At 52.2% G+C, this 8,250-nt stretch overlaps 2 protein-coding genes across 2 annotated transcripts in view; both read right to left on the reverse strand.

The window, feature by feature from the left end:
* LOC121852571 (nectin-1-like) overlaps nt 1–1,980 on the reverse strand; it is a 3,967-nt gene extending 1,987 nt beyond the window's left edge. Inside the window, exons 1-2 of the mRNA XM_042346545.1 lie at nt 1,862–1,980; nt 708–1,076 (exon numbers count right to left, since the gene is read on the reverse strand). Of these exons, the coding sequence (XP_042202479.1) occupies nt 708–1,076; nt 1,862–1,907 (415 nt within the window). The 5' untranslated portion in view covers nt 1,908–1,980. The remainder of the gene's footprint in view (nt 1–707; nt 1,077–1,861) is intronic.
* A 3,679-nt stretch (nt 1,981–5,659) lies between these two features.
* On the reverse strand, nt 5,660–6,704 carry LOC121852570 (zinc finger and SCAN domain-containing protein 2-like). The gene has a single exon (XM_042346543.1). The coding sequence runs from the start codon at nt 6,702–6,704 to the stop codon at nt 5,724–5,726; it is 981 nt and encodes a 326-aa protein (XP_042202477.1). The 3' UTR covers nt 5,660–5,723.
* Between the last annotated feature and the right edge of the window lie 1,546 nt (nt 6,705–8,250).

Raw genomic sequence — 8,250 nt, forward strand, 5'->3', positions numbered from 1 at the left:
CAACGGCAACAACAACAACAACGGCAACAGCAACAGCAACAACAACAACAACGGCAACAACAACAACAACCACAACAGCAACAACAACCACAACAACAACAACAACCACAACAGCAACAACAACAACAGCAACAACAACCACAACAGCAACAACGGCAACAACAACAACAACGGCAACAACAACCACAACAGCAACAACTACCACAACAACCACAACAACAACAACCACCACAATAGCAACAACAACAGCAACAACAACAACAGCAACAACAACCACAACAGCAACAACAACAGCAACAACAACAACAACGGCAGCAACAACCACAACAGCAACAACAACAACAACCACAACAGCAACAACAACCACAACAGCAACAACAACAACCACAACAACAACAGCAACAACAACCACAACAGCAACAACAACAACAACAACAGCAACAACAGCAACAACCGCAACAACAACAACCACAACAGCAACAACAACCACAACAACAACAGCAACAACAACGGCAGCAACAACCACAACAGCAACAACAACAACAACCACAACAGCAACAACAACAGCAACACACACAGACACACACACAAGGACAGACACACAGACAGACAGACACACACACACAGATACACACACACACACTCACACACACACACTCACACACAGACACACATGGACACACACACACACACACGCACAGTCTTACCCCACACGGTGAGGCTGGTTTGGCCTCCGTTCTTGCCCTGGGGGAACAGACTGTATTCGCAGCTGTATTTCCCCTCGTCCTCGAGCCGCACGGAGTTGATGGTGAGAGGCACGGAGCTGGGGGAGGGGGAGCGCAGCCCCCACCGTCCGTGCCCTCCCCCACCCTCAGCCCCACCCAGGGGGTGACTGGTGCCCAGGGAGGGGCTGAACACGGCCAGGTTCAGGCCCTGCCCCTCGGGGTCTTTGACCCACGTGACCTGTGTGACCGAGGACGAGGCTCCCACCTCTCGCAAAGTGCACGGCAACGTCACGTCTTGTCCAGCAATGGCCGTGACCCGGTCCATCACCTCCACTCGCTGAGGGGCCGCTCCTTCATCATCATCATCAGCAGCAGCAGCAGCAGCAACAACAACAACATTATCAACATCATCATCAACAACAACATCATCATCATCATCAACAACAACATCATCATCAACATCATCATCATCATCATCAATATCATCATCATCAACAACAACAACATCATCAACAACATCAACATCATCAACAACAACAACATCATCGTCAACGACAACATCATCATCATCAACATCATCATCATCAACATCATTAACATCATCAACAACAACAACATCATCATCAACAACATCAACAACAACATCATCAACAACAACAACATCATCAACAACATCAACATCATCATCAACAACAACAACATCATCATCAACGACAACATCATCATCAACAACAACATCAACAGCAACATCGTCAACGACAACATCATCATCATCAACATCATCATCATCAACATCATTAACATCATCAACAACAACATCATCATCAACAACAACAACATCATCATCAACAACATCAACAACAACATCATCAACAACAACAACATCATCATCCACATCATCATCAACAACAACAGCAACAACAATAATTAATAATAATAATTCATAATCAATAATTAATCAATAATATTTAGTGATCAATAACAATAATAATCAATAAATAACCATCAACAATAATAATAATAGACTTCGCTCCTTCTTCTTCATCATCATTATCATCACAGGTAGTAGCAGAGAGAGTGGGGGGGAGAGAGAGAAAGAAAGAGAGAGCGAGAGAGACAGACAGAGGTTGATGTACCTGTGGAGGAGGTTATCAGACACAGGATCAGGGCCGACACCAACATGTCGCCCTCAAATCAGATTCTGTTCCGTGTAATCTCTCTTTCTCCCTCATTCACTTTCTCGCTCTTTCTCTCTGTTTCTCGCTCTCCCTCTCTCTCTCTGTCTGTCTGTCTGTCTGTCTGTCTCTGTGTCTCTCTCCGTGTGTCTGTCTCTCTCACTCTTTCGATCTCTTTCCGTGTCTCTCTCAGTCTGTCTCTCTCTGTGTGTCTGTCTGTCTCTGTGTGTGTCTGCGGGTGTGTGTCTCCCTCTCTCTCTGTCTGTGTGTGTGTGTGACTCTGTCTGTGTGTGCGTGTGTGTGTGTCTGTGTGTGTGTGTGTGGTGTGTGTCTCTCTGTCTCTCTGTGTGTCTGTGTGTGTCTCTCTCTGTCTGTGTGTGTGTGTCTCTCTCTCTGATTCTCTGTGTCTGTGTCCTGTTGGCTTCTCACTTTCTTGCTCCAAATTTCACCAATTTTGGGAACTGGGATTGAAACTGATATCATTTCCTGTGATGTCTTTGATCACGAGCAAATTCAGTGGTTTGTTCTCTCTCCAGTCCCTGTCTGTGTCTGTCTCTGTCTCTGTGTCTGTCTCTGTGTCTCTCTGTCTCTGTTTGTCAAAGGGACGTTCTCCTGACGTGAAAAGCACTAATACAAATGGCGCAATGAGTCGTGAAGTTCTGAGACGTGTCTCTCTCTCTCTGTGTCTATCTCTCTGTGTGTGTCTCTCTCTCTGTGTCTTTGCGTCTCTCAGTCTCTATCTCTCTCTGTGTGTCTCTCAGTCTCTTTCTGTCTCTCTGTGCGACTGTTTCTCTCTGTCTCTCTGTGTGACTCAGTCTGTAACTCTCTCTGTGTCTCTCTCAATCTCTCTCTGTCTCTGTAACTCTGTCTCAATCTCTATGTGTCTCTGTCTCTCTCTCTCTGTGTCTCTCAGTCTCTGTCTCTCTCTCAATCTCTCTCTGTCTCTCTGTGTGTGTCCCTCAGTCTCTCTCTCTCTCTGTGTGTCTCAATCTCTCTGTCTCTATCTCCGTGTCTCTCTGTCTTTTTCTCTAACTCTCTCCATCTCTCTCTGTGTCTCTGTCTCTATTTGTGTCTCTCTCAGTCTCTCTCTCTAACTCTCTGTGTCTCGCTGTTTCTCTCTCTGTCTCTCAGCCTCCATCACTCCGTCTCTCTGTCTGTGTCTCTCTCAGTCTTTCTATCTCTCTCTCCGTGTCTAACTCTCTCTCGGCCTCTCTTCTTTTTCTCTGTGTGTGTGTCTCCCTCTCTGTCTCCCTCTCTCTCTCTCTCTCTGTGACCATGTGCGGGACACAAATTCAAAAATGTGCTGATTGATTGTGGTGATGGGGAGAGGAAATGAAAGTTAAAAGCGAGAATTAAAGGCGGAAATAAATAGAGGAAGAGAGCGAGAGAGAGAGAGAGTTAGAGAGAAATGTGGTCTGATCCTCGTCAGCCGAGTGTCTGAGCCTCACACAACCTGTCACTGCAATCAGACACACACACACACTCACACACCCACACACACCCAGACTCACATACACACTCGTACACACCCACACACACACTCATACACACCCAGACTCACATACACCCACACTCATATATACACTCACACATACACACACACCCACTCACATACACCCACACTCACATATAATCACAGACACACACCCAGACTCACATACACACCCACACACACTCATACACACCCAGACTCACACATTCTCAAGACACACAACACACACAGATAAGGAGACAGACAGACAGACAGACAGACAGACAGACAGACAGACAGACAGACAGACAGACAGACAGACAGACAGACAGACAGACAGACAGACAGACAGACAGACAGACAGACAGACAGACAGACTCTCAAGACACACAACACACACAGATAAGGAGACAGACAGACAGACAGACAGACAGACAGACAGACAGACAGACAGACAGACAGACAGACAGACAGACAGACAGACAGACAGACAGACAGACAGACAGACAGACAGACAGACAGACAGACAGACAGACTCTCAAGACACACAACACACTCAAGACACACAACACACAGAGAGAGACAGACACACACACACACAGTCACTACACTGCTCAGAGAAGCCTCTGTATTAGATTTTGTACAATTTTATTGTCACAAAAATATAGAGGGAATGAAAGCAACAGAAACAGATAATATCACAGACACCTTCACAGTCAATTCAGTCTCAATAATAATAATAATAATAATCTGTGTCCTGACACACAGCGCCTTTCACCCCCAGGAGGACATCTCAAAGCGCATCACAAGATTTCACTGTAAAGTGTAGTGACTGTGTGAGAGTGTGTGTCCGTGTGTATGTTTATCTGGGTGTGTGGTTATGTGTATGTTTGTGAGTGTGTGTCTGAGTGTGCGCGTGTGAATGTGTGTGTACGCGCACATGTGTCTGCGCGTGTGTGTGTGATGGTCTGTGCGCAAAACAGTCACTACACTTAGAAACCATTTGCACACTTTTACCAAAATCCTATCTCCCTTCGTGATACACACAAAAAAAGTAGTTAAAAAAAGGTTAATTTAAAATTTAATACTAATTACTATTCAGATACTGTGTGTTACTCAGAAATTCCCCTCTCTCTCCCTCCCTTATTCTCCTCTTTCCATCCCTCTCACTCCGTCTCTCTCCCATTCGTTCTATCTCTCTGTCTTTCTCTCTCATCCACTCTTTCTCAGTCCCTTTCGCTCTCTCTCGCTCTGTCTCTCTCCCCCACCCATTCAGTCTCCCACTCTGTGTGTCTCTCTCTCTCTCGCTCTCTCTTGCCCCTCTCGTTATCTGACCCCCACTCTCTCTCTCTCTCTGTCCCTTTCTCTCTCACTCTCTCTCTCTCTCTCCCAACCCATTTCTAACTAACTTCCCACCCAACGAAACAACGAACAAATCAGATCCATCTAATTGGAGATTTTGGCCATAAAAATAAGTCTACGTTTGACCCACAAGAAAACCCGTCACCATGATCAGCCGTGTGTCTGACACACACACAGACACCCGTCATGATCAGCCGTGTGTCTGACACACACACAGACACCCGTCATGATCAGCCGTGTGTCTGACACACACACAGACACCCGTCATGATCAGCCGGGAGTCTGACACATACACACACACACTAACGCACACCCGTCATGATCAGCCGTGTGTCTGACACACACACACACACACACACACACACACACAGACACCCGTCATGATCAGCCGGGAGTCTGACACACACACATACACACACGGACACCCGTCATGATCAGCCGGGTGTCTGACACACACACACATACACACACAGACACCCGTCATGATCAGCCGGGTGTCTGACACACACACATACACACACGGACACCCGTCATGATCAGCCGTGTGTCTGACACACACACAGACACACAGAAACCCGTCACCGTGTTTTTACGAGTCTCCAAACCAGCCTGAGACCCGTGTGTGTGTTTGTGTGTGTGTGTTTGTATGTGTATGCGTGTGTATGTATGTATGTGTGTGTGTATGTGTGTGTGTATATGTGTGTGTATATGTGTGTGTGTGTATGTTTGTGAGTCACCGATTTATCTCCTATTTAAGGGGCACAATAATAACTGCATTTGCCGAGTCTTTCAGGTGGGCCGGTTAGGGAGGTGGGGGGGGGGGGGGGGGGGAGTCTGGTGAGGGTGGAGGTGGGGGTGATGGGGATTGGGGATGTGAAGGTGAGGGTGAGGGTGGGGGTGGTGGGGGTGACGGTGATGGGGGAGGGGGGGGCAGTGGGAGAAGCCAATCGCCGCTCCGGGAGCGAAAAGGAACCGCGGACGCGAATCTCACTAAACCACATCCCCCACCGTTCTGCCCCCGTGACCCCCTCCGCCGCCTTTACCGGCCAGACAGCGGGCGCACTCGTAGCCCAACGCGGCTGGGGGTGTCTGGGAGGGGTCGGCAGGGACGAAGACCCTCTTGCAGACCCCGCACTCGAGCCCAGAGCCCCCGGTCAGGGCGAGTTGTTGCTGCTGCTGTTGCTCCCGTAGCCGCTGCCGCTCGTGGGTGCGCCGGTGCGCCGCCAAGTGCCCAGACCGCCCGAAGCGGCGCCCGCAGACCCCGCAGCTGTATGGCTTCTCCCCGGTGTGGATCCGCCCGTGGACCCGCAGGTCGCTGGGGGCGGCGAACCGCTTGCCGCAGGCCGGGCACGGGAACGGCCGCTCGCCCGCGTGGAGCCGCCGGTGGTGCGACAGGAGGTGTGCCGAGCGGTGGAAGCGCCGGGCACAGACGGCGCAGCGGTAGGGACGGGGCCGCGTGTCCTGACCGGCTTTCCCACCGGCTTCGCCCGCCCCCGCCACCTCCGCTGCCCCCGTCCCCGCCGCCCCCTCCGCTTTCCTCCGGCCCCCGTGCGTGCGCCGGTGCGCGCTCAGGTACTTGGCACAGGCGAAGCTCTTGCGGCACGGCGCGCACTCGAACGGCTTCTCCTCCCGGTGCGTCTGCCGGTGCGCGGACAGGTGGCTGGAGGTGTTGAAGCCGCGGCCGCACAGGGAGCACGGGAATGGCCGGGGGTGGCCCGAGTGGGTGCGCTGGTGCACCAGTTGGTTGCTGGATGTGTTGAACCGTTTGGCGCAGACGCAGCACTCGAACGGCTTCTCGCCGGTGTGCGAGTACAGGTGCAGCTGCAGCTGCGACGGGAACCCGAAGCCCTTCCCACAGGTCGGGCAGCGGAAGCGGGGAGTCTTGCGGGGGACCGGGGGGTCCTCCCCCTCCGCCTCCCCCTCCGCCTCCCCCTCCAACCGCCTGTCCTTCCCTCCTTCCTTGCCCGACATCTCCATCTCTTCTCTCCTCCTCTCTTGCGCTCCGACCGCAATTCGTTCCCTCCTTCCCCTCCTCTCCTCTTCTCTCCTCTTCGCTCTCGTCTTCCCCCCCGACGATGTCTCCTGTCGAAAAGAAAACCACACACAGCGTTTTTTTAAAAGGTTTGTGTGTCTGTGTCTGTCTGTGTCTGTGTGTATGTGGGTCTGTGTGTGTGTCTGTGTCTGTGTGTGTGTGTCTGTGTGTCCAACTCTCTCTCTGCCCCCACCCTCAGCCCCAGACCCCCTCCTGTCCTGACAGACTGCCTGTCTGCCCCCACCTTCGACTCCAGGACCCTCAGCTCCATAACACCGCCCAATTCCACCACTACTTCAGCCCTTAGGCCCCCGAGACCCTCACACCCCCCTCCATCGCCTCCAGCCTCCACTATGCCAATGCCCTCTTGTCGGCCTTCCCAACCCCTCCCTCCACAGCTGCAGATCAGCCAGAACTCTGCAGCCCGTGTCCTCTCCCCCACCAGACCCCGTGACCCCCACTCTCACCCCCACCAGACCCCGTGACCCCCACTCTCACCCCCACCAGACCCTGTGACCCCCACTCTCACCCCCACCAAACCCCGTGACCCCCACTCTCACCCCCACCAAACCCCGTGACCCCATCTCCCCCACTCTCACCCCCACCAAACCCCGTGACCCCCACTCTCACCCCCACCAGACCCCGTGACCCCCACTCTCACCCCCACCAGACCCCGTGACCCCCCACTCTCACCCCCACCAAACCCCATCTCCCCCACTCTCACCCCCACCAAACCCCGTGACCCCATCTCCCCCACTCTCACCCCCACCAAACCCCGTGACCCCCACTCTCACCCCCACCAAACCCCGTGACCCCATCTCCCCCACTCTCACCCCCACCAAACCCCGTGACCCCCACTCTCACCCCCACCAGACCCCGTGACCCCCACTCTCACCCCCACCAGACCCCGTGACCCCCACTCTCACCCCCACCAAACCCCATCTCCCCCACTCTCACCCCCACCAAACCCCGTGACCCCCACTCTCACCCCCACCAAACCCCGTGACCCCATCTCCCCCACTTTCACCCCCACCAAACAACAACAACAACAAGATTCCATTTATAGAGCGCCTTTCATGTCGGGAGGACATCCCAAAACCCCAAAGAGGGAGAGAGAGAAAAATACACAGAGGGAGAGAGCGAGAAAGAGAGACAGAGATGGAGAGAAAGAAAGAGATGGAAAGAGAGAAAGAGAAAGGGTCAGGGAGATAGGAAGAGAGAGAGAGAGAGAGAGAGAGTGCCCGGTAGATGGGGGTTAAGAGAACGTGGAGAGAGAGAGAGATGGAGAGAAAGAGACAGAGAGATATGGAGAGAGAGAGAGAAAAATAAAATGGCAGATTTAGGCTTTGGGGCTGTTACACAAAACACAACGAATCGACTGTGACAAAGAGAGAGGGAAAGAGAGAGAGAGAGGGGGAGAGAGATAAAGAGAGAGAGGGAGAGAGAGACACATATCTCTCTCACTCTCTATAGTATCTTTTTCTC

The sequence above is a fragment of the Callorhinchus milii genome, unplaced genomic scaffold (assembly GCF_018977255.1).
Source record: "Callorhinchus milii isolate IMCB2004 unplaced genomic scaffold, IMCB_Cmil_1.0 Scaffold975, whole genome shotgun sequence".
NCBI classification, from domain to species: Eukaryota; Metazoa; Chordata; class Chondrichthyes; order Chimaeriformes; family Callorhinchidae; genus Callorhinchus; species Callorhinchus milii.

Coding starts and splice junctions, on each gene's coding strand:
- LOC121852570 (XM_042346543.1), bottom strand. CDS start 6,704: ATGTCGGGCAAGGAAGGAGGGAAGGACAGGCGGTTGGAGGGGGAGGCG.